Genomic DNA, 27788 nt, shown 5'->3' with positions numbered 1-27788 from the left:
TTGAAATTCTTTTTCTTCTTTATTGTCTAAACCTTTAAAATAAATTTAAAAAATTGCAGGAATTCTGTCAATCTGGCAGTCTAATTTCTCCTAATTAAAAAAAAAAGTTACAATTAGCTTTAACTCATCATCCAAGACATTTTATTGAAACACTCAGCAAACTCAAAAAACCAATCCAATTAGAAAAATTTATCAATATTAAAAATTCCCACAAATTTGCAGGCTCCGCTCCAACTGGAATGCTTCAATACAAATGCATTCAGTGGAAAAGCTCCTGACCAGTTGTCCACAGTGTTTCAGAACACTCACCAACTTCTAGAAGTCAAACTTAAAATTGCAAAGTACAAATCAGAAAACTACTAGACAGAGAAGCACCGATGTTCTGCTCCATCAAATATGATTTGTAACGCAGCAACCTAACTGGTTTCATGACAATCCCCAGCTATTCTGATCTACATAGCTGAAAAATCCAAGAAATCAATAAAATGTACAGTGGAGACAGATTTAATGAGGAATGGATCTGTCATGCGTGACACTTTGTGACTTCATTGAGCAATAGAAAGCAATTCATTAATGAATCAGCACTATACCAGTCTACTGGAACCATATTTCCGCAGGGGTAATTAAGCTTTTGTGAAGGTCAACAACAAATGGCAACTGTCTTTTGTGAATGCCTTTTTGGAGTGGGCACATGATGTTCTGCCAGACAGATTCTCATGCAGGCATTCCACTGCACCAGCAAGCACACTATATAAGGAGATTTCTTTCAAAGGCCTAGGATTTTTGGATAAAACACCTCTCTGTGATTTTACAGGACATGAGCAAGAAAATACACTTAAAATTTCAGGACAGGATTTAGCAAGACATTTTCTTGGCACCTTACCCTTTTGTAAAGCACGTGGATCTCCGGCAGGTGGGTTTAACAATGTCTAACAAGAGAGCATAGCGCAGTAAGGACTTTGGTGGTAAGAAATATTGACTCATTTCTTCATTTTCCTCTTCCAAGAAGTCTTGTAGCATTTGAATAGAGGAATCATTATCCTGATTATGTTTTCTTTCCATCTCTTCTACTGTTTCAAGCTTAAACAGAAAGGCCCCTTTTGGTAAACTCTTCTTGCTGCTGCAATCTGGACCAATGTTTGGATCCAGATTCTTCTCCTCGGAGGACAAAGAACTGGTTTCACCCACTTTGTCAGCAACTTTTTCCTTAAGTAAATCTTCTGGATCCTGATCTGGGAATCTTGTCAATATCTACAAGGAGATTATGACAAAATTAAAGAACCGTATTTAATAAACAACTTGACAGAGAGTAAGAATAAACAACCATACAGAGAGTAAGAATTCCTTCTGAGATGCTCACAATACCATTTAAATGTTATTTTCATGAAGACTTCAAAAGTAGTAGCATCAAGATTAGTTGACCTATTGGCAATGATGTCAGAACAGCCTCACATAATTGCCTTTGCAAAAAGTCCTTTCCAAGTGTGTAAAAAATGTAGCAGTATGACATATTTTCTAGCCCACTATCAGGCTAGAAAACACATCTCCCAACTGTGTAAAGCCATCTAAGCCACAGACATTCACATCTGTCCTTACAAAGCTCAATATCCAGGCTCAAAAAAGAAGACAGAATTTAACTTTTCTGTTGGAATCACTCATTATTCTCCATTTATCAACATACACCACTAAACTGAAAATTTAACCCTCAATCTTCATGAAATGAAGCAAATTCAAGTAATACGGATAGACTCACTTGACCAGGAGCTTGAAAGGAAAATGGTTCTTGGTGAAGCTTTGCAATTAGAAAATACCGCAGCCTAGAATTGGGAATGCCAAGCTGTAATCAAAATTCAGAAGTCTTTAGTCCATGTGATAGTAGAGAAAAAGCGGTCTATAGCATCATACAAGTTATCTGCCATTACATGCAGTAACAGAACTATGACACACTAATAAATTTTATGACTTCAGAGATATCGGTATTCACGGAATCAGAGATTCATAAAATGGTTTGTGTTGGAAGGAACCTCAAAGGTCATCTAGCTCCAAGCCCCCTGCTGTGGGCAAGGACACCTTCCACTAGACCAGGTTGCTCAGAGCCTCATCCAACCTGGCATTGAACACTTCCAGGGATGGGGCATCCACAGCTTCTCTGCACAACCCTCAGTGCCGCACCATCCTCATCACAAAGAACTTCCTCCTGATTCTACTCCAATACTACCCCTAAGTTTAAATCCATTCCCCCTTGTCCTGTCACTGCAGACTCTTGTAAAAAGTCCCTCTCTGTCTTTCTTGTAGTCTCCCATCAGGTACTGGAAGGCTGCAATTAGGTCACCCTGAAGCCTCGTTTTTTCCAGGCTATTCCCTATGTATTAGTTGACAATACCTACACACTCGTAACTTCCGTACCTAGGCACTTCCAAAGATCCAAGTGAGCAATTATTCTCTGTATCTCATAGTTTTGACCTTCTCTGTAAATGAATATGAATGTAAACAAAATTTTATGTGATGCAAGAAGAAAAATTTACATGCCTCACGATTTCTTGGGACAGGTACTATCTGTTTTCTGTTAAAAGCAAAAAAGTCTCTTTTGCCTTTTTAAACAAGGAATTATAGACACCTAACAATTAAATAAATCCACCACAATTGGTTTTCAAGCTACATTCTAGTAGCTTTTCTCAAATATTTATGGTACTTCACTGATTCCAGTTAGTGTTGCACAATCTGAAATCTCTCTCAAACTTTTTTCAGTTGCCAGGGTAACACAGAAACAAAGCTCCTTCTCCCACAAGAAACAGTCACATTTTCTGTGCTGGGAAATCCAGAGGCACAGCACTTCTGAAGCAATGGGGCTCCTGCAGGGAAAACCACCTTCCTGGTTACAGTGGAAATTCATGCCTTCTTAAAAATATCAAATGGCAGCAAAGCAATATGGGACTAGGATCTGAACACAAACAGCAATACAATTATATCAGTATGAGAAATCAGAAGTCATGTCAGTTGGTTTTCTCATTCAAGTGTCTCTTCAGCTTCGGGCATGACAATCTTTTCTAATACAGAACAGAATTTTCAAATGTTCTTGGACTCAGTGCACTTTTAACTATTAAACAATATTAGAGCAATTTTAGTACTCACACATGTTGGAGACAAGAGAAATTCCTGATATTGAAATCCACATGTTGCTAGTGTTTGCAAAAGTTCATTTCTGAAAGGAATCAAAAAGCAATTACTCCCTTCACATAGTCTTTAGCCCCTTTTTTAATCCTAAATAAACATAGATTAAATTCAACATCATATTTCCCAAAACATTCATTGAAATAATTGGACAACAAATTATTGATCTGTCATCCATTACTGAATTTGAGAGACAACATACAAAGTTCAGTGTTAGAGACTATTATACATTCAAAGGCACCTCACTCTTACTACAGTGCAAATGCCTCTTCAAAAAACATCCCATCTCTAGGAAAGTAATTGTGGTGTGTCAACAGGGAAACTAACTAGAGGGCAAGATACTCTCTTTATTGGGAATCATAAAACAGGAGATTAAAACCACTACAAATAGCTCACTACTTCCTTCTGCTCACATACCCAGCACCGGCTAAGCCTAACAAAGAGGCTAAATCGAGGGATGACAAAAATCAGTGGCTTTGATTATAAAAGTGAGGGGGGACTGTGCTTTATAAACAATGGAAAGAGACTGTAAGGGAAATAATCTTAAAAATACTTTTCTTCTGTATTCCACGCAGACTGAGCTAGGCTAGAACTATACAAAAGGCAGGAGCTGTGACCTGTACCCAGCATTGTATGTCAGACTGCATCTCAGGTGTCGTAAGAGAAAACAAATGTCCTAACTGGGGTGTTTGCTGAACAGCAAGGCACAGCCTACAGAATCCCAGGGGCTACAAGAGAAGACCATGAACACTGAACCAGTGAGAGAGCTAAGCATGTCTCCCAGCTGCCTGCCATATTGATTAGGAGCATGATATGCAGGGTGGCAGCTGGTGCTTAAAGGAGCACACAGAGAGATCCAGTGAGAACTGAGGAGGAGGATGGCAACTCCCTCCTGCTTTGATCACAAGAGAGAGTGCTCCTGTCATTAGATAATTGCAGTGACACCTTTCCTCTTTCACATTTCATACCACAACCAAATACGACCTTCTTACTGCATCTCTGGACCATTTGATGGCAGCCCTGAACCAGGGATAATCTACTATCAACAAAGGCACTCAAGAAAGCCCCTGGACTATTCTGTGACCATAACACAAGATACCATGGGATCCTGCCATGAATGAACCCCTTATTATTAGTTATTACCCCTATTATTAGTTTTCTTTGAAAAGTAATTCTGATCTTTTCTAAAGCAAACATGATCATCAAATAAAATCAAATCAAATACTCATCAAATAAAATTAAAAATAAAATACTGTTGTATTTTATCTACTTAGAGACATAACCAGTTATCTATCAAGTTTTTTTCACAACCTAAGATTTTAATTCCTGTCCCATCTCAAGCTATTTTGTTAACTCCAATTCTAGGAAATAAAAATCCCTTCTAAAAAATAAATCCCTCCTCCTTCTAAAGAATAAATCCTTTTTGCAAACTAAAAACTGCATGTATTAATTACAGTTTACCTTGCAGAAGAGGATTCAAATCCTTTAACATTTTCTAAAAGTAGATATTTTGGAAGCTTCTGAAGCCTACAAGGAAAAAAAAAAAGCAAATCAGTGTAACAAGACATAAAGTACATTATATTCATCCACAGATCTGGTTAGCTAGCAGAAAGATCAAAGTATTTCCACATCATGCTAGCTGTTAAAGTTCAGCATCCTTAAAAAAACAACTGAATTAAAAAATGTGGACTGCTGGTAAAAACCACAAACCCCAGCTATGGGGGATGAACAGCTGTACCCTCTTGTACTCCATGCATGTACTTTTGAAAATGTTTATCACTCTTCATTTCCTAAAACACAGTAATTTTATTAAACAGATTCAGTGTATAATAGGAAATATAGTTGTTGGGGGAAAACCAATTGCTACTTAGCCATAAAAATGCTGTTTTCAAGTGCTTGTACCTGAAATCAATGTCAAAATGTCACATAAACCTTAATGATAACACATCAGAACCAGTATTTATTTAACTGATTTAAGAAACACAACATATTTAGAGTTCAAACTTCAGATATTCTCTATTTTCTAAACTTGACTTTTTCCTTTTGATGGGGGGAGGAGGTGTCTCAGGTTTAGCAGGATCAGTGCAAAGGTCTGGAAATAGGCACATTCCAAAAACAGCATATTAAATCTCTAGAGAAATGAGCATGCCCAAACTGTGCCAGGGACTCTTCCAGCAATTTAGAAGCATAGATGATTCAGATTCAAGTCTCTGGGAACATTCTGTAGCACTGATTAATTCTCTAATACGGCTAATGTAGACACACAATGTCTGTCACACACTGGGATCTCAGAACATACAGAAGTAGAATATTAATGCCCCCAGACAGCAGCTTCATGCTTATTGAAGTTAGTGACTTTGGACTTCCATTGGAACAAATCACAGCAGAATTTGTTCCAGTACATTTTTAATTACCACCAATTAAAAACATCATATGAAGTAAAAGAACCAATGCATCTCACAAGAAACTATGCCAAACTTAAAAATACTAAAGATAATAGTGAAAAACTAATACTAAAGTGAGAAAAGCAGCATCAGCCTTGCAGAGGAATGGAGAATATATCTGCTGATATGTCTACCTACACTCTTCATCATTGACTACTATGAAACTTCTTTTTCATCAATTAATCCAGAGCACAGCCTGAAATGCAAGCACTAATAGGGGATGGACAGATCACAAGGCAAGTAATCACTGTACAAAAAGGAAGTGTTAAGTATTTGATAGGTATTAACATTAAAAATGTTTCTGTAAAAGCAGCACTTTGATGTTTTAGCATTGGATTTTGCCAGGTTATGGCTTGGACACAATAAACAAATAGTATCTGGACCATTTGGGTTGGACTTTGCTGGCTGGGTGCTCCAAGGATTCCCCATGTCTTTCCAGATCTTGAAATTGTCCTTTCCATTATCTCTAATATTTGTCATCCCAGGCTACCTCTCAGTCTCATTTCAGCAATATTTCATTATAAAAGACTGAACAAACATAAGTACATCAAGGTATGAGAAATTATTTTACACTTTTCATAAACTGCATGCATAACATAGCAATTCAGAATGTAAAGGGATAATTTCTACATTAAGAATTTCCTTTTTTGAGGCTGAAGTACTCCACACTCTATGTCTCACAAATGTATCATATTCAAAAAACACATAAGCCCTATCTTAGTAAAACACAAATCCACTGGAATTGAGAAACTCTACAGAAGCCATCATGTTGAACCTTCTAGTGACTACTTAAGAGTAGGTGCTGTTTCAAGAACCCTCCCCAGGGAGATAAGGGACATAGCAGTGTCTCCTGGGGTGTTGAGATAAAAGTGAGACAGCCAAGCCCAGGTCCTTTGCATCGTCATGATAAAAATATAGGTCCTGGAGTGTCTAAAGCTTTGGTTTTGAGAAGGAAAACCTGCTGTTTATCCAGCTATGTCCATACCAATTGGGAAGCAGTATTTCCATATTAATGCACTATTATGTCCAAAAGCAGCCAGCCTCTTAACCATATTTCAGTTTAATGGAAAGGAATGCCCAGGTCACAATGCCTTTAAGGATATGGAATATACTGTTATTCTGACAAATTATTAACTTACTCAGTATCTGCCTAGTTTCATTTTCATTTTAACAGATCAGTTTGAAACCTGTGTTACATTTCTTGTCCACAAAAGACATCCTTTGCAACTTCTAAACAACCCACATTTTCTCCCTAATTTTGTGTCTCTGACAGAAGCAGGGGAGTAGTAATACCCATTCTTTTTTACCTAGGAGTTGTCTGACTTACTGGGCTATAGAATCTGTGTTTTGTTCTGTGTTGTCTGCCACAGATTTCTTACATAGTATGGCCCTGCCAAGCCACTCAGCCCTTCGGTGTCATCGCTCTCTCTCTGCTCATGACAAGGGCAAAGAAATAGTTCCATTCAATGCTGCTGGCTGCATAAAGTTTCCAGAACAAGGATTAACACTCTTTTCTCCCAGTGCTAACAGCAGTTTGAAAGAAAGGCTTTTTGGAACTGGCTTCCTTCTGGGTTGAAAGCATTCATAAAAAAAAAAAAAGAAGACTAAAAGAGACACCAAACATTCATCTGTCCTTCTCCAACCCTGATAGCAAGATGAACTAATGGAAGAATATATAGGTAACAACTGTCCTAGTCTCCAGGTGAAGCAAGACTGCCAATAAAACAAATAATTATGGCTGTTTTATTAGGAACTGGGATCTGACCAGGCAAAAAATGACAGATGAATTGAAGGACACTGTCCAGACAATGCAGTGCTATTCAAATTCTTTAGTATTACTACTCCAAACAAGAGATTGTACTACAAACCAAAAACACACAATCTGCCCCAAGATATCTAGAAGCAGCACGAAAAAGAACAGAGACTTTAAGAAAGAAATGGTTGCAAGATGTGTTGCATTGTAGAGTCAATAGCCCACTTAAACCAATTTTCAAATGGTACCTCTTCAAAAGATGACTATATGTTGAATCTAAGCTTTTGTAACCCAATATTTTAAAAACCTTTCATGTTTTCATGAGACCAATAGACAAACTACTATATTACCTACTCCTGTTTCTATGTGAAATCAATGCAAATTTGATGTTGAACTGAAAAGAACTCTTTCTTTTCATTTATTGTGTAGGCACAGTTTAAACAGACATGCAATGAAAAGGAAACCAGATGATGAAAGCATATACAGTACCAATGAAGTGATTACTGCATTAGTAAATACAAGTATATGTAAGTTACATATGATCATGTGAAAAGAAATACAGAATACAACACAACACCAACAGTATCCCTCTAAAACATTACAGATATCTTGTCTCACTGAAATAGAGAAGACCTAGTTACAACAAAGCCTATTTACAAAAGGGGCTTTACCATGGAGGTAGAAGTTCATTTATACCTTGGGAGAATATCAAGGATATAGAGAAAGCTCTTGGTCCGTGGATCAGACACATCACCTTGCAGGCCAATTCTAAAAAAAGAATAAAGAAACACTGGTGTATTACTCAGAGCACACTGACATTTGAGTTACATTTTTCTACTGAATGCCGACACTTTGCTTTAAGTTTTGAAAGAGAATTCTGCAAAGGCATCACATCCAGACAGGAGGACGTGCTCACAGAGGCAGTGTCCTGAGAGATGCTCTAAGGAATGAAAGCCTGCCCCTGGAATCCATCAGCTCATTGCAAAGTTAAAATTGAAGCATTAAGTAATGAAATCCACTCCCCAGTCTGCAAAGGCTTTAGCATTCTAGTCTTGTCCAGCAAAGCCTTTGAACGTACTTGGCTCTGAATGAACAAAAAACCCCCACTGGGTTTCTGGGAATACCCTGCTACTTTGCACTGAATATATTAAATTATTTCTATGAATTAAAGCCTCATTGTTCACCATTTAGCAGGATGGAGCCCCACATGAATAACTTTGGAATCAATTTTGTAACACTAAACTGGAAAGATTATGTAGGTTACAAAAATGATAATGATTCCAGGCCTGTGTTTCCCTAGCTTATACTTGTATTAGCTCATAAAAAAAGAATAAAAGCTTTGTAGAAGAGCTTTAACATGTATCTAAATTAATCAGTCATACACAAATTTTTCTTTTCATCATATTATAAAGGAAAAAAACCTGAAATGTTTCCTATATACATCATAGGTTTGCACTTATTCATTTGTACAGATCAGCACCACTTTACAGGGATTTCTTTTCAGTCTTAGAACATTTAGTGAGATATACTTTCTTACACAATCATTATTATCACCATCAACAGACTTTTTTCATGAAGCTACTACTTTGCATGAGTGCAGTTACTAGAATCTTATCCCACTGGTCACTGCTGTCAAATGATATGAATTACAAATTAATCTGACAAATAACATCTCAGTAAATTCAGTCCTTAATCAGCAAGATATTTCTCTTTATCATCCACAAAATCATTTCAAAGCCATTTTCCTTCTGGTCTTGGCTAAAATAGAAATATTCTTCAGAATAAGCTGTCTGTGTGCATGTGCAATTTTCAAAGTACAAATAAAATCAGATTATACTCTTAAGTCTCAGGCAGAACTGAGAAATTCCAATCCTCCTTCTGGACATGCCCCAGGAAAATATTAGATTGAAATCTAAAAGGAAAGGCAGGACTCCCAAACACTAAATTTCACTAGTAGAGGAATAATACAGTTCACAAAATTGGTGCTGTAAGAAGCTTAGTAAACTTAAACTGAATTAATATATACATATGCAAGAAATGTGATCAACAATTAAGATGCAAATTGCTGCATTTCTTTCACTTCAGTAAACACCGTGGTGAACAGAGCTACAAAACATTTGCTTAGGAAGAGAAAGATACACAGATCACCCACACAGTGTCACTACGTCTTGATAACATTTCTCCTTTGACCATATAGAGTATAAAAGTGCCATATACAGCAATAACTGCATTTTTTTCCCAAGTGTGCTGTACCTACCTTGTAAAAGGCTGACAGGGAGGACTCATCAAAATCATATCAAAAGATAATCTGTCAAATTCTTTCAGTGTTATGCCCTGAAAACAGAAAAAAAAAGAAGAATGTTGAGTGTTGTGAATTGTATGAAATTCCCAAGCCATCTTTCAGATCAAACTAGCCCTCTTACTTCCAGTATGTTTCATTTAGCAAAAAACTACCTAATCTGTCATTTGACCTAGTAATTTCAAAATCTTTTCTACCTTGGCAAACCATAAAACGTAAATATGCATTCACTGCTTCATATGAAACAAAACACTAATAAGGTTAGCATCTATCCATAATCTTGAGGTTTTTATCTGCTCATTCTTTGAGGTGTGCAGTGGTTCTTTCAGTAGATACTCACCTGTTATTTCTCCTGAAAATAAAGTATCATTACTCAGATATGAAGTCTTTGTGCATCAAAACCAGTGTTCACATACTCAAAATATGTGTAAAAATGTCCGAGAAGAAAAGTAGCTCAAGTGTAAATATGATAATTTTTATGGATCCAAACTATGGGGTTTAGTTCTTAGGGGCTCACTGGCAATGCACCTTAAAAAGTTTATTTCATAGTTTTTCCCCTATACAAATTAGTCAAAGATACTGTATGGCTGAAATTCTCTACAAAGACAATCCTGCTTAGAAAAGAAAGAATTAGGTCTGTGGTAGGAATTAATTACACAGGTAGAAATTCCTCTAAACTGAGTTTTCACCAACACTAGAAGATCAACACATTAAGGGGCCAGGAGGAAAGAAGGACAATGATCAAGTAGCTATGACTTGGACAAAGAAATCACTCCTTACATATTTTGAGGGATACCTATACAGCAAATGTAATGTAGCTGCCTTCAGAAAACTAGACAAAAGCTGCTGTTTTTTTCCATTATATTTGAAGAAGGTGTCACCGACTAATAATCTGCTCTTGTCTCCTATAAAATGATACAGGCAAAGATTAATTTTCTTTTTCCATTACAAGACTATCACTTAGCCAGTTATTATTGAGTGCTGAATAAGCATTTAACCTTTAGCCACCTATTTAACTCTTACTTAAGCTGCTGTCTTAAAACAGACACAGTATCTTTTACTCATGTTGTAAAACTGTAAAAGAAGATTAAGAAGTATACAGTAATTTCTAACTCAATCCAAGCAAAACTCCATGCCTAGCATGCCTCTCATCTATTAAAACAGACAACTTTAATCTAATTTTACTTAGTTATTTTTCAAATAATTTGGCAAGTGACAAAATTCCTAAAACATTTTATCTATTGAGCCCATTAAAAAAGATTCAAGAGTGTTCAGTTCAATATATTTTGTTGTGTTTCTCTGAGCCCAACTGTAACTTCAAAACAAAGGCATGCCCCCAAGTAATTTAATTAAATTTTTTCAAAGTACATGAAAATATTTTTTAATCTAAAAATATTATTTTTGACATTCCTTTATTGATGGTAACCATTCCTCCTGACATTTATATAACCTTTCTTCATGCAGTAGGCAAGACTTTCTAGAAAAGCCTGCAGTATGAAATCCTGTTTACTTCAACAACCAAACAGCACAAGCAATCAAAGTTATTGTAAAACTGCTTTATTCATAATAACATAAATATTTCTGTTTCTCTTGTTACTAATAAAGACATTGAAAGCAACTCACATCTTAAAAATGCCAGACTACAGTAAAAAACACCTTAATTACTCACCTCAATAGTCTTTGCCCATAACGGTGTGCTGGGAAAGTTGTGCTTATAAACATCATTGGCAAGAGTATTCACATCAACAGCAGCTACAACTTCTGCATATGTGCAGCTTTCTAAAATTAAAAAAATTAATTTCAAAACTCTAGCTTCTCTTTACTACTCTTAGAAAAATATATTTGCTCAGCTGTGTTACAGCATCGCTAAAAAACAAAAGGCAAATTACACAATCAAATTCTGCTGTGTTGTCTTTGAAACTTTGTATAAAAAACATGTTTTTCTACTCATATGGGCAATACTTCCCTTCTTTACATATGCAAAAATGGAAGCTAAAGTAGATAAAAAAGTAGATAATTAAAGTAGATTTAAAAATTCCAAATAGGGTGCACCTCTACAACATTTCCACCTCTGTGCAGGTCACTGTGGCAGCAAGTTCCTGGCTACAGGAATCCTAAGTCAATCCTGCCAAGCCCCACTGCCACTGCCTTATCCTCTGACAACTTAAAAGAAATAAGTGTGTTATTTTAGAGGTGTACTACTTCTCATTATGAAAAAATAGCACCAATATATTTGATATATGTCTACTCTTCCAATAAAAATTTAAGCTGTCTGAAAAACATTTATGCTAACATTTCAGTAAAGCCTTAGGCCTCAAACTCAACAGCTGCCTCCTTTGAGTTAAAGGTCCCAAAATACCAAACTTGGCAGCTTCTCCTCTCTTGGACAGAGGTGTTATTGAAGAGAGGACAGTGTAACAAACTCACAGCTAAAACCCTGAAATAAAAATACACTAAAAAGAATATAAATAAACAACTGTTAATTTATAAAGTAAGAGAGTAATAGGTTCTACAGAAGCTAAAGAGATAAAAAGAGCAGTGTTTACACCATTGCTCATCATGTCCCACTATTTGTTATTACTAAACACAATACCTTCACTGAGGCTTTTTATCCAAGACGACAGGCTGTGGTCACTGTCACAGCTGCAGGCAGAGAACTGACCCTACCTCCTGATATCCAAGATCAGTATCAACCATCAGGATATTTACATTATGGTCAGCATTACAAAGCCTCAGATGAAACACAGGCAACTTTAAAAAAACTTTTCTAAACCAAAAGAAACAAGGCAAATAGCCACATGCCTTTGAATAATCTCACAATATACTCAAGTAACACATTAACAAATGACCTTATGAGATACTGCATGAATTACTGCTAGTCAGCTAATTATTTACAGTTTGAGAGGATGAAAGCCCAACTGGGATGATCCCAGTGGATTTAATTTTGAATAATGCAGTTACCATCCATCTACTATCTTTCGGGTTTTCAAGGCTGTCTTAGTCAAAACTAAGATGAAAGAGAAATCTGGGTATTGAAAAGATTGTAGCAGACATTTTAACAAGGCCCAAGCTGGTTCTTCCAGGTTTACTTGATGCAATCAAGGGCAAAAAGATAAGGTTTTTCACAAGATAAATACTTACAGACCATTAAGGGTCAGCATACAAATCATTGTTTGCCATTACTGTCTTGACCTTTTGACCAAAAGTTGTAACTGAGAACTAAATACAGGTGTATCCACAAGGACAATAGCGTGACTACACCTGAGATTACAGAACAGGTAAGTTAACACTGACACCTAGCGTGAAAAGAAAGCTGGATGAATATCTCAATTTAAAAATGTGCTCAAGAACCAACACTTCCATCTTCCTAAAACAAAGCTGCAGCGTCTAAGTGACAGGAGCAAACTTCCAATACTGTTAAAGAGATCACTTTTCTCCCTCACTCCTTAAACACATTGTCCTAACAAGCTAACTCTTACTGTGTTTTCCAGGTACTGCAGAAGAAAAATAAAATTAACAAAATCAAGACCCTCAATTATTATCTAAATTAATACATAGTTTTAAAAGGGCAATTGGGAAGGCAAGCTGTGTGCTTTCTCTCACAACTCATGATTCAGACACTTGTTTTTTTACTGCCATCCATTCAATATCTCCCTGCATACATACAAGCAAAGATAGGCCCAAAAGCCTGGAGATATGGAAGAGAGCACACAGCTAATAGTAACCTATTGAATCCCCTTGCAATACAATGTTCAGTCTAAACCAAAGATGTAAACCAGCATGGAAAAAGGACAGGAACTTTTTCTGAAGCATTCCACCTGAGATCCCTCTTCCTAATTCAAAGACCTGGTAACTTTTTCAAAGCTTCTCCTCCTTTTCATTTAAAAGTTGCAGCTCACTTGGGAATTCCTGTTAGAGAACAGACTCCCTCTAAAAGCTGATTAAGCATATTTGTGTGGATATGCCCTGAAACGCATGAAGGAGCTCGAGCAGACAAGCAGCTCTCACACATCTAACCTAACAAAGAAAAGCTTGTCTAAATTTCAAACAATGTGAAAATGCAACATTTTTAAAGAACTTCTCCTGAAAGTTAAATAACTTTATGTCAAACTGTGATATTCTGCTTTCCTATAGCAATTACATTTACTACTTGAAAATTACTATAAGGAATGCATCATAAAAAAAGCCTGAAAGCAGAATCTCAGAAAAACAGAATCAAGACTGGTTTAACTATCCCCACTGACAAAAGGCACAAAACCAACTCAGGAATTGCTGACTTGGTGGGATGTTAAATCAACTCCCCAAAATACATAGCAAAGCTTCAATATAGAAACAGACACAGCTCTGGAGATTTTTTTTATCCCCCTCAAATAAGGGGGGATCCAATCTTCAAAACACAGATATTTAAGAGAATTATGACAATGCAGGAAACAGCATCATTTTATTCAGACTAAAGAAAAAATAATACACATTTCCTACGTGAAACTAACTGGCTGCTGGAATACATGATTTGCAGGATTCCTCAACACCAGTTTTTGAACTGACACTTTTCATTTCTGAGCAAGATGACATGGTTCAAATGGAAGCTATAGATATGGTGAGGAAGTTACTGAGGGAGGTGTTATGACTTATTTTTAGGCAGACTAGATTGTAATATTTTCTCTTGGCTGAAAGCAGGTGAAATCAAATTTGTATCATCCTATTAGTAATGTACTGATTTCACTCTTAAAGCTTCAAACCTCTTGGACCCAGATAGCAGAAACTCTTTGACTGTTACTTAAATTGCCTAAAGAGGCAGCAATCAAACTTTGAGTCCCTGTTCTCTCCTTTATTGAATATACAATGCTTACAATCCCTTTCAGTATGGAGTTGTCATTTTTGAGGGAAAGGGACACTGCTGTAAGGATTGGAAGGAGATTCGAAACAAAGAAAGACAGGATGTGTGCATTAGCTTCTGATTTGAAAAAGTAAACCCAAAGAGTGTCACCTTCAAATGCCAGAAATAAAATTTCTGACATTACAATATCTGTCCTTTTCCTCTTTAGAATTGATTCCTTTGTCATGTGTTTCTGCAGACCTTAAAATTAACATAGATCTGTTTATATTCACTCCTGTACTTTTGCAATAGAGTCATCAATGTCAACAGAACACATGAAATACACTGTGTTACAGCAAGGGCAGTTCGGTGGATTTCAGTATATTGGAAAATAGGAGCCAGAAGAATTATCTTTTCTGACAGGTATGTGGAAACAGATGGAAAAGGGAAGATTAGTCACAAGTTTTGTCAGTCCTGTTTCCTTTTAAAACAGAGAGCAAAGACTTAATTTCTGAGTGTCAGCTCTTGGCTGAAATAATTAGGCTGAACTGTCCATGGCTACAGTGAACACAACTATCAGTAAACTTGATACTGGGTTCCTGCAGGACACTTAGCAACTCCTTTCACTGCGCTATTTGTAAAGGATTCAATCATGTTAAGCCATAGAAACTTCATAAACTTACACTATGCCACAACTGGTACCATCCCATGCTACAAAGAGCTATATTTTGGAGAAGCATTAAATTGAGTTTAGGTGTAAAAACTCGCTCAAACCAGCAATATTTTTGTTTTGCATTGTGCTGAATGTCAAAGCCAGTTTTGTCTCCTTTGCCTCTCCTGGTGGGATAGCTCTGCCCAGTGTAAATACACACACCAGTTTACTGAGCTGTGCAATTCACAGAGCCAATCAAATAAAGTGAATGGACATGCATAACAGAGAACAAGAGACAAAAGTTGTTACTCTGCAAAATTGAAATATAACAATTGCAGAGGAAAAATATCACCAACTTCATCACTGCAAATTTATGGTATTTTTTAGAATATGTCCTTTAGTGTTTCATGCAAGAGGATTTTTTTTCAGGGACCTGGCAGATTACAAATGCTTGTGGCAGAGACATGGAACCCAGTTTTCATGGGAAAACTGCCTAAATTAACAAGCCAGTTTAGGTTTGTTTTGGTTGGGAAGGAGGAAGAGCAGGTTGTTTGTTTCATGGAAAGTTGCTAAGGAAATGAATATGTAGCCATAGATTTTCTAAAAATAAAACACTATTTTTCACTGCAGAAACTCTGCACTTTATAAAGAACAAATTCACTCACTCACTCACACACACAAAAATTATCATAGATTTACTCATATTTGACTTAAATATCAATCTTTATAAATCCCAAAAGGCTCGGGTTACAGAGTGGGAAGAAGAAAGAAATGCCCTTTCATCCCCTAGCTGTCTCAATCTTTCAAGAGTGTGAATATGAAGAGACTCCCTGATTTCTGGCTTTAACTAAGCTCAACTTTACCATCTTTTGATGGTATCTTTATCAAAAGATATAGCTATCAAAAGGTCTTTGGTGTTAAAATATTATTATAAAGCATTCAAAATCTAAAACCAGAAATTCTACATGTGCTGATATATCTACAGCTGAAGTACCAAGTACCAAGCTGAAGTACAGAGCTAGGCAATCCCCAAGATTTTTCTTTTTCAGCTTTAGACTGAAACCTAAGTTCAGAAACAGCCTTCTCTCCATTGTCAAAAAGAATGTGATTCAACTATGAAACTATGTACTCAACATTTCTATGTAATCTTTACAGAGAAACACGAGAGACTATAAACTTCCATCAATATGTGAAAATTCAATTATTTTTTACTGTAGGCAAAGACAATCTCAAAACCAATTGCATTCTATTTGGTACCAAATGCATTCTACATTAATGACACCTGCCAACAACAACCATCTTCATCCTGCAAGCTATCCTATAACAAAGTTTTTGAAAGATCACAGCCAAGAAGGGCATCAAGGTACAAAAGTCATCATCAGATTTCCTGAGAAATACCTATTTGCCAATTGAAACACTGGCAATTTCACAGAGAAGTTGGACCAGCTGAGTTAACCATAACTGACCCATTACATGGCCAGGAACTAGCCTGCAAGAATTGCAGAATCCCTTTTGTAGAAAAAGGCTTTCCCAGGATGCTGCCACTGAAATACCACATGCTCCCTCTGTTTTCTACATATTCCTACTAATTTTCTTAGCTTATAGATTCACTAGAAACCATACTAAGATAACATGTTATTATACATAATCCTCATCTGTTGTGCATCTGGTTTATGGAAACACTCGAACAATGGAGGCCTTTCTTTCAAACTACATATTTATATGGAAAAAAACCCCACAACCCTTCTAATATTTCTATACACAATTTAAAAGAAGATGCTGAACAATCTGCCACTGGCTAAATGGAGGATAGGATCAGAGACTTTTTCAAACAGCATGGTTTCATGTACACATATAGGCCAAAAACATATAAGAAACACATTATTAAAGTACTTACAGAGGAACATTCACTTCTTTTCTCTTTTATTTGCATGTAAAAGCAAACACTTCAATGCCCCTTGACTTTGTTCCTTCATAAACTGTGTAAGAAAACTGAATCCAGATGTCCAAAGGACTTTAAAAGCCAGTAGAAATTATCAAATGCCCAAGTATACCTCTGCTCCCAAATGAAATCCAATTCATCAAAACAGTTTTATATAATAACCTGTTATTAAATACTTAGTGCAAATTTTGTAGGACACCTTTTAATCAAATTGCCTGACTGTTACTTTAACGAGACTCTAAACAAGATTTTCATCTAGAAGTGAATGGTTTGGACCTTTCCTGAGACAACATGATGCTTATGGGCTGAACTCCCATATGCCTCCCAGAAACATAAGCACCCAGACTGAAAAATATTATACCAACTGTAACGCAAATAGCTTTGTGTCTATCCACTTTGCAAATTTCAATTGGTACCTGACCATTTTGAACTAATTGGGGTCATTTACACAAATAATAAATTAAATGTCCTTACTTACAGTCCCTTTATCTGCTTTGGCTGATACTACTACAGAAAAATCTCAGTCTCACTGTTCATACCTACTGAAATTTCTTCAGTCAAATGCAAACCCATAAGAACAGAAATTACACCAAAGACTGACACTGAATCAGTTGTGTTCAGCAAGCTCAGAAACAGTAAACATGGAAGTAAATTCACCTTTTCAGGAAAAAATACAACGGGTTTAGTTAAGTCCTTCAGCCTCCAAACTATACACCACTAGGTGACATGATTTCAAGGCTTCATATCTGTAGTAACTATCCACTGGGGCATCACTAATTCTGGGTATCTTTTGGATAAAAGTTTACAGTCTTCTGATAATCTAATGAGGCATTCCCAATATTCCCACCCTTCTAAGTATTTACTGAGTTGCAAGTGATGTTTTCACAGGTGGAAACACAGGACATCACATCTAGCATTATAATTTACTCAACATTGCAGCACACTGCTGAACTGCCCCAAGACATCCATTATTATGGCAAGAACACAGCTAGGTAATTCAGTAAAGAGTGAAGGAACCATGGTGTAGGCTAACTTTCAGGAACCAGTCCACTTTCTATGGAAAGTGGAAAATATGGAAATTGTCTACAATACAATAAACAGGGATAGCTTGCCAACACTTCAGGAATCTGGTTACCAGAAAAGTAATGTTACCATTAGTGTGTACACTATACACAAGGCATAAAACACTATTTTCACTCTACAAAAACTCAAAAATGTGCAGTTCCAGACAAAGCTATACTTGCCTCTTAATATTCTAAGAATGTGTCTGGAAATAAGGAAAATACATCCTCAAAACAGGTAGTTATGAACAATGTAGGAACCTATTTTGTTGTGTATTTATACATAAATAATAAATATATTAAAATACATTTTATATATTTATGTTCATAAATAAAGCACTTAGACACATTCAAGCAAAAAAGAGATAGGAGGAAAAATCCCACTCTGACAACTCTGAGTGTGTTTTAAGTAAATAAATGATACTAAACAGATCTTTACTTTGTAAGCATACTCTTAATATTCCATAGCTCCCTGGAAAAATAGCAAGATAAGGCAAGTTTCCACCTGATGTTTTTATGACAATGCTCTCTGCAAATGCTCCTGAAGACTGAAAGATGTGAAGGATTGTAGCTACAGTTAAAATTATTATGGTGATTATCATAAGTTATACTAATGTGTGTTGAAACATGGACTTCAAAGTAATAAGGTCCAGGGTACTTTACAACGGAAATCAATAGCCCAAACTCAATTTTTAATTTGGGGAAGCCAATTCACAGAGAGTCTACAGGACCTGCTGAAGGTCACCCAGGCCGTGCCTCAACAATTCAGCAAATTGAGCTCCGAGGTTCCTTGTGCCTGATCAAAAACTCACCTGGGAACATGGGCTGGTGTGAACTCTCTATACCAGCTCAAATTCCACATTTCATGTTCCATGTTTATAAAATGCTACACCAGCCTCAGATGGTCAGGCTCGCCCATTTTGGAGCATGGCTCAGCTGTTCACCTAACTATGGCCTATGAAAACCAAGTCCACGTGCATGCCAGTGGGAAACCTTGGCTAATGTGGTTATCGTCCTGGGCATCCCAGTGATCCCCATCCCGTCTGCAGCAGGGGTGCCTCTGTATTACACAGAGCACAGAACAACAAACACAAAATCACGGCCTCTCCAGAAGCGGCTGCCTGGGCCCAACAAGGAGCAGGGATCCCTAATTTCTGTCCCAACGTGCTCCTGGTGCCGCCGGGCTGGCGAAGGGGCAATGGGAGAAAAGGGGCCACCTTCGCCCGCCCTATCGAGCAAGCAGAGGGGCACCCTGCATTGCCACCCCCCCGGAGAAGCCGGAGCCCCCGAGGGCGGGGTGTCCCGGGCGGGGCGGGCAGCACGTAGCCCCGCGGGACGCGCTGGTACCTCTGAGGGCCTGGTGCATGCCCCCGATGCCGCTGTACAGCTCCAGCACCCGCAGCGACGCCATGCTCGGCCCGCCGGCCCGCCCGGCGCCTCCCCGAGCACCGCCCGCCCGTTCCGCCGCTCTTTTGTTCCCCCCGCCCGCCCCGGCCTGCGCCGCCCCGGAGCGGCGGCGGTGGCGGCGGCTTGGGCTTGGCGGTCGCTCGGGGAACCACGGGCGGGATCGGCCCCGTAGGACGAGGCCGCCCCCGGCTCAGCCGGCCCTGCCGCCCCCTGAGGTGTCCGTGGGGCGGCTCTGCCACCTGCGCCCTCCTGGCAGTGAGGGGGCGGGAGAGGGACCCGCTGCCCGCCATGACCCCTTGGCGGTCGGTCAGGCCAGAGAGGTGCGGGCGGCGCAGGCAGAGGGTGGCTGTGCGGGGTGGCAGCGGGCCTGCTCCTCATGAGGGGGGATATGTGTGCTGGCCCGTTTTCGAGAAGCCCTTTCAAAGCCCGCGCAGGAAAGAAGGAAATAACTGATGAACTTGCTCTTATTCGCCCCAACGCTTCTTGCTAAACTGAGAAGGAAGAGGCTACTCAATGACACTGTTGCCCCATAAAGTGTCCGGTTTTTTAAACAAATAGTTTATATATATATATATATATATATATATATATATATATATATATATATATATATATATATATATATATGTTATATGTGTGTGTGTGTGTATGTGTGTGTGCACATGCCTATGTGTATATATATATGTGTGTGATGTGTGTGTATATATGTATATATACACGTATGTATATATATATATACATATACACATGTATATATATGTGTGTGTGTGTGTGTGTGTATATATATATATGTGTATATAAACCAGAGTAAATACGTCACAGACTGTTACATGGGTTACCCACCACAATCAAGCAGACATTCACCTATGCCTCAGTTTGCAGATTCAGATTGTAAATTGAAGATGAAACATTTAAAAAAAAATAAAAATCAACCAAACCAAAGCTGAACATGTTTCTCCACTAGTTTCTTGATTTAATTATATTGTTGTAAGAAACCTGTCAAAAACAAGGTGGGTTTAAGGAATAGTTCTTTTTTCCTTAGAAGCTGCCTCATACAGCATGTCATAGTAGCTCCCACCTCTTGACTTACAGTGGGGGAAGAATTTTTAGCTGAAACTGGAGGGCAAAAAGAGGTAAATCTGCTGCCTTTCAATGCACTCCTCCAAAATACAGGATGCATGACCTGGGGAAAACAGTGGAATTAGAAACAAAATTTCAAAGTAAAAATATCAGTCCTTGCCAGTTTTTTCAAAACAGTGCTGTCATTCACCTGTCATTCATTTGTGGATCTTCATTATCAGAATCTGGGGCTGCTGCTGTAATTGTCAAACATGGAAGGTGACTAAAACAAGAAGTCCAAGTCTGTCACACGAAAGGAAGTGCAGCAGCTGAGACACCAGAGGAGAGCAGCAGGCAATGCAACCAGCTGCATACAGGTTTCCTGCATTGGAGGTTGATGGAGAACTGAGAAAATGGAATTGCATGGCACAACAAAACTAGAAATGTACTTGCTGGAGAAATGAGTCATGGGACAAAGATGCTGAAGGCCCTGAAGAAAATTGATCAAGGTGTTGAAGGTGGCCCCTTTTCTCCCATAGCCCCTTCGCCAGATGTTGAAGATGGGTTACAAAGAGCAAGGTTGTTATCAGCTAAGATACACTTTAGTAGAACCCCTTCAAAATCTAGATGCAAGATGAAAATTAAAAAAAAAAAAAAGCAACTTTTAGACTATTGAAATCAGTAAAGCTGATGAATGAGTTTGAGTTTCTTGTTTTACTATTCCCATAAGCTACAGATGACAGCAATGCTAGGTACTGTGAAGAGTGAGAGCTGTAGTCAGCCAGAAACAGTTCATGTATCTGGAGCTGCCCAGTACCTGGAGTGATTAATACCAGACAGGAAGACAGGGCTGAGACCTGCTTTTCCTTCTTCTTTCCCTAACTCCAAGGTATTTTTGCCATTCATACATAGGAAAAGTGGAGTCAGATGGAAAAAGCAGCAGAGATGTCTCTGTAGTGCTGGTTGGTGGCAGTAGAATATTCCCAGCTCAGGGGAAATCCTCCACCTACTTCCTCTTCCAGCATAGTAAACTGGAGAATATGATCAACATACCTCCTTTCTGGCAACAAATAAATTAATAAACTAGATTGGGATTTTATTGGCTTTCTCTTGTAAAGAGTGGGAAACACCGAAACATCCCTAGTGCTCATTTTTTAACAGCAGTGCTCATTTTTTAACTGGCAGCAGTCACTTTTATAATTCTGTATAACTGTGTCTGCCCTAACCTGGTTCTCTTTATTAATTGACAGCTGCAAAAAAAAAAAAAAAAAAAAAAGAAAACAGGGAATCTAGAAGCAGTTACTTGTAGTGTTCTTCACTTTAAAAATGTAAGTCAACATAAAGCTAATATAAAACCATACTTTCTGGATCCAAACTTAGATAATAGTATTTAAGGCATGTTGCTTATTTCAGACAGGAGCAATGGCTCAGAAGTGCTGAGATCCATGGCCACTCATATCTTGCTTCTCAGAGGAAAACCCGGAATGATGGCAGAGAGAGGGTGAGGCCTGTGAAAGCAATTGTTCATACTTCACTCAGAAAATCTTGCTAACATGTGCTGTCATTGTCATGGGGTGAGCTAAATGTTGCTCAGACTTTGTCTTGTGACCCCCAAAGCAGCCACATATCTGCAAAATTTCACAATTGGATCTCTCTGACTTACTGAAATTTGGGTATTGTGACAGCTCCTTTTTACACTTCTCCATGCATATAGGATGGATAGGATTCCTACTCCATGAACATTAAATTTTATTAACAGAGGAGATTAATAGCAGAGTTGAAGTCCAAAGTCCAACTCTGGACTCTCTATTTTTTAGGACACAAGTATGGGCTGTTTCATATACCAATTATGGCTCCACAATGTAGTTGGCTTTAAATAACAAATGAAAGGCTTTTCTAAAATGATGTTAATTTATTCTAAATGGGCACATCTACAGAACTATGATAATGCATTGATGAAACAGCTATTTGCTTGACTCTAAAATATTTATAGTAAAATATATTTTAAGCAAACTGATCTTTTAATGGTATTTTTAAAGCCATTGACATAAGCATGTGATATCAGCATTTTCACTGAGACAGCTTTGAAAACTCCTGCCTCCTACCAACTAGCATAATTTCCTCAATGCAGAAGTTTCTGGAGTTTGCCCACATCTCTGATGAGTGGTATGATACAGATAATCATGCCACGTTGAAATTGTTGCCTGGTAATACAACAAACATGAGGTGAAACAGCTACATGTTGGAGGAACAAGAAACCACAACCACTGCAGTATTTTCTCTTCTTAAAATGCTTTAGAATTGTTAAAAACATTACAATTAGCAATGCTACACAAGAACATCACAGAAACATGCCCCGTTCCTTAAGATTCTGCATTGTACTTGGCAACTGAAAAACAAAATTACAAAGTATGACTGGACTGTGTAATCTTGTCCTCAAAGTGAGAAGAAAAGATTTTCACTACTCTGTTTCTATAATTCAAAAAATGCACACAAAACTCGATAAGCAGTGACATGTGAGTCTCCTCCCTGCCCTCCCCTTTGCAGCAGAGCAGAGCCAGCAGGGCCTCTGCTCACCCCCAGCTGTGACAGGAGGCTGCCAGTCTGCAGTGCCTGTCACTGGGCTTTGTCCAGGCCATGAATATAACCCCTGGTTGATGAAAGGTAGTGGACTTGAAGCTAGGAAGTGTTTGTGAGCATTTTTTCTATATTAAAAAAATGGAGAGAGAACAGGGAAAACCTCCCTCTGCTTGTACACTGCATGTTTAAAAGTGCTTTCACAGTGATCAGCCAAAACTTCATACAAGCAAATATCAATGTTGATGGCTGAATAACAAAACAGGCTTCTTCTCTCCAAAGGTCCAATATAACCTACTAAAGACCCAAATGAGGATCAGGAAGAGTATACGAACATCTCTGCTGTCTGGAAGGGAAGCTCATATTCTGGGTAAGAAATCACTGTGGCCAGGAAAGAATGTGAGGCATGTCATACCCTTGCAATGCAACCAGTGAATTGAAAAAAATCCCTGAGAGCGTATGGCATCAATTATTGTTTCCATAACCATTGGCCCAGTAGGTTACTAATAAAACTGAAAACCTTTTGCAGTTTTTCAAAGTCAATCTTTATCGGATGTTCTGTTTCAGAAGGGTATTTATCAGAGCTGATTTCTGCTGAAGTGCTGCCCAGTAAAAGTAGCTGTTGACCGCAGAGGCGGTGCTTCCAGGAAGCAGGTGAGCTGTGCCAGTATGGCTAAGGAAGCCTATGATTTTCATTTATATTGCCACGCATCTGCAAGACTAGAAAGGAAAACCACATCAAACCAGGTTTGTCAGCCTCTCTCAATGCATTTTCTAAGAACTCTATACCAGGGAAATTTATGTAGCTGAAATTATTTGGAAGAGTGATCAGACACAAACATTTTTAACCTTTTGCTTTTCATATATAATAATAGCTCAATTTCAGGATTTTATTTTCAGGTTTTGGGGCTAGGTATATAGTCTGTAGGGAGTAAGGAATAAAAAGACATTGCTTCTCTAATTAAATCTTTACTTTTCTTGTTTAAATACATTTAAATCTAAATAAATCTGGCTTGTTTGTTACATTTGGCCTGCAGTGATTACTCAGGCTGGATGAGAGGCATATGTTTACATTATGTTATTGACTTTCTTGAACTTACACATTCCAGTGCTTGACAAAAAAAAAATTATATAAAAAACTATATATTCACTGGAATGAACAAAACAGACTCAGAGCTCTTTAAGGCCCCTGCAATCAGGCAAAAGATTGCTGGTGCAATGAATGCGTTTTGACTGAGACCTTTGAAGGGCGACAGCAGGCACGGAGCCAGGCATTTGTTAAGGGGGATCAGTTCAGGATGAGGTAATGGCGTGGGAGATCCCAGCTCCCTTGCAAGGGCAGGAGGAAATGATGTGGTGCCTGCTGCTCTCTCAAAGGGAGGGGAGGGGAGATGAGGGAAAGAAAGGAAGTGCAGCCAGTGAGCCTGGATATGCCTCTTCACTTCTTGCTTAAGGCAAGAATTTTCACCTCCGGTATCCCTGTATGATTTGCACAACTTACACTGTGAAAACTGAAAAAGACTTGTAGCTGTATGTCGGTGTTGGTCACACCTTCTGATCACAAGGCCATCTGGTACTACCTACAGCTTTTGTAGACTGCAGTTTTGTCTTTTAAAGAGTTCAGCCCCTCTCCAAACTGTTGGTTTTTTCTTATTCAAGTCCATGTGGTGAGTTTAATCTCTGACTACGAGTAGTATTAGTTAGCACAGGACGGTGGTAGGATTTCAGCAGAAGGTTATTTTCTCCAGAGAGAAAGAAAACCTTTAATGCAGCCATGGCAGAGCTGTAACTGTGGCCCCCCTGAGCAACCTTCAGATTAGATTAAACCAAAATTGTATATAGTGAGTACTGTAAGATCTGCCCAAGAAGATGAGCACTTGGTGCCTAGGCAGCACAGAGATGTCTTCCACCCTGGTTCTGTTGCAGGCATTTGCAAATGAGTTACTTTAAAGCTAATATAAAACTATTTGATATCAGTTATGGGTTGCAATTGCAAAAGTTACTGTACTTAAGATATTCTCTTTCTGGCATGGAAATGTCTACAGATATCTGTCAAACACACCAATATAATATCTACCCAAAAGTGTCTTGGAAAATAGTCTATAATAAAACAAGAGAGTTGAAGAAGTTGTGAGATTTTGTAAGGATAAACTGAAATAAAGGAAAAATTGAAAAGTAGTTGTGAAAGAAATCTAGGAAAAATATAACAGTGTGATTTTTGGCTGCTTTTGGGACCTGTTCCCCTTTCCTCTTTGCCTGAACTAAGAACAAAAGCTTTAGGTGTCTCTAAAGTTGAAACAATTTTTTTTTTAGAAAAAGGACTGTGAAATTTAAATGTTATTTTTACCAAGACAGCTTGGAGAGAGAATCCCCAAAAAGCCTAGTCTAAAAGGACCAAGAGAGCCTAAAAAAGTAATTTGTGAAGAAGAGAAATCTTCTTGCACAAGACATATGCCAGAACGGACTGGCAGTGTCAAAATTCAGCGGTAGGGAGTTGGGCTTACTAAAACTCCAGCAAATATGTTTCATATAAATCAACAGAAAAATACAATGGGAGATTGTTGGAATTGTCCATTGGGAATCCCACATGCTAGATGAAGTCCCTGAAGATGATTTTATCACAGTTTTGGTGCCACGTCAGATGTAGCACTCATCTCCAACAGTATAGGACACTGTTGTTCAAAACCTAACAATATTAAACTCAAGTAATTAATTAACCTAAACTGTGAATAGTTCACATTGTCATTGGCAGTCCAGGCTTCATGTATATTGTAGTACAATAGTATTGTCTCCTTCATCTGTGAGATAGCTCTCAAGATTCCTCTTGATATGACAGAAGTTGATTATTTTCAGAATACCACTGCAGGTCAGTGGCATTACCATATTCAGGGAAAACCATGACTCTCCCTTTGAAATATCCTGACATCTGACCCGTATGTTTTTTTCATCCTGATGTGCTGGACTTACATGGTAGGCCTGGTAAATTCTGTCATGGAGTTTATAAAAATGCCTGATCCATGTCAAATAAACAGCTACAAACACTGGCAAAAGTCCGAGTTAGCAAAACTGAAACATCTACAAAGCTCCTGAATAGTTGTCAGGTCCTTTCTCCTGTCATCCTACACATACTCTCTTCTGCCTAGTATGTGTATTGGACCATATACAAGAAAATTCCTAAGGAAAATTTCGGGTAGACAGTGAATTGTCTTTGTATTGGGACACTGTTCCACCTGAAAAGGTATGGACACCTCTACTCTTCCAGACATTTGCTCTCTTCCTTCTCCAGCCATATGCATCGTCTCTTCTGTATTTAACTAATTTTCCACTCAATTCCTTATAGCCTACAATATATTATGCATCTTAAATCTAGATCATCTTCCCTCCTTAATCCCAACTGGACAGGGTATATTTATGCTTGAAAATTAGGCATAGAGCTGGCATGCAAAAACAGAATGTCTTTTTTGAAACTCAGTCTTCTCAGCTTTGGGGTGTGTGCAGCACCGCCTCTTCCCTTTGAAAGGAGCCAATTAATCCCAGAATGGCTAACACAATGTATGCTCAGTTTATGAGTCTCATTGGAACCCAGGATTTGGCACAAGAACTTGGACTGAGGAATCCACTAAAAACTTGGCCTTCAAGGAGTGAGTACTGCTCTGCTTGTCCTGGGCATCTCAAAGGAAGAATGGAACAATTGCTGCACGCAATTAACGATTCCATTGCTGTGTCCTGCCTCTTCCTCAGAAAGATCATCATTTCCTGGTATATCATGGCAAGAAAACATTATGCTATTTATGCTTTGTGTAAGTGATGGAACTGGGGGAGAGAAAAGAATGAAATCACTTCTCAGATTTAATTGTTTTTTGGCTAGAGGAGCTCTTTAAGCAGTTTGAGTTGAAGAAACTTGGCCAAAAAGAAGTAGTAAGTGTTTAACTGACAGGGTTCATTAATGGCATACAAGACTCACTTCTTTTAGATTTTCTCAAATAGAGGATGGATGGATGGATGGATGGATGGATGGATGGATGGATGACTCATCCTTGAAAAATTTTGCAACCTCAAAATTTAAAACAGTGAACCAAGGCAGTGCTTCCCATTGTAATGTGACAAGTAACTCTTCATCCACGCTGTTGACTTCTACCTGAACCAACAGTTTGCTGCAGGAATTGCAACCTAGTGCTGAGCAAGGCCAAGATGGCCAGGTTAGCAGTGTGGCAAAGGACAGAAAAAGCTACACTATGTATTTTGCATAGATTCTCCTGAAAACTTGAGCTGCTTAATTTTATCTGATATTTAAGTTAAATGGTCCTTATGAAGTGCCTATCATGATCCTTGAACAATTTCTTGGTCTTTAACAATATACAAATTTCATTAAACAAGGATGTGGAGACAGAAAATTTCAAATTATCTATTTTGGGGCACCCAAAATCAAGACTGAGAGACTTTGTGTATTCTAAAAATTTGTTCTGCCTGAAGAGTTGAGCATTGAGCCTTAAGCCATGCCAAGCCTTTTCTCATTTTGGAAAATCTCATTCTATATGTCCCAGTCATTCCTGTATTGCTGCCATTCAGCAGTCAGTGCTATTGCTGTTAAATGAAGTGAGACAGGG

At 38.2% G+C, this 27788-nt stretch overlaps 1 protein-coding gene across 13 annotated transcripts in view; it reads right to left on the bottom strand.

The window, feature by feature from the left end:
• Positions 1–27788, bottom strand: part of TRDMT1 (tRNA aspartic acid methyltransferase 1) — a 40902-nt gene that overhangs the window by 8735 nt on the left and 4379 nt on the right. For 7 of the 13 annotated variants that reach the window (XR_013181050.1, XM_077174435.1, XM_077174471.1 and 4 more), the window contains 7 exons: positions 11337–11446; positions 9626–9702; positions 8065–8136; positions 4633–4698; positions 3133–3202; positions 1754–1837; positions 884–1251 (listed from right to left, as the gene is read on the bottom strand). Coding sequence is in view for 12 of the 13 variants with exons in the window: in XM_077174435.1 (XP_077030550.1) it covers positions 884–1251; positions 1754–1837; positions 3133–3202; positions 4633–4698; positions 8065–8136; positions 9626–9702; positions 11337–11446 (847 nt within the window). In the remaining variant the exon portion in view is untranslated. Of the gene's footprint in view, positions 1–883; positions 1252–1753; positions 1838–3132; positions 3203–4632; positions 4699–8039; positions 8137–9625; positions 9703–11336; positions 11447–18950; positions 18975–19485; positions 19735–27788 lie in introns of those variants that run through there. The other 6 variants (XM_077174457.1, XM_054639983.2, XM_077174468.1 and 3 more) reach the window with 6 other exon arrangements.

The sequence above is a fragment of the Agelaius phoeniceus genome, chromosome 1 (assembly GCF_051311805.1).
Source record: "Agelaius phoeniceus isolate bAgePho1 chromosome 1, bAgePho1.hap1, whole genome shotgun sequence".
NCBI lineage: Eukaryota > Metazoa > Chordata > Aves > Passeriformes > Icteridae > Agelaius > Agelaius phoeniceus.
This window is presented reverse-complemented; position numbering and strand designations above follow the sequence as displayed.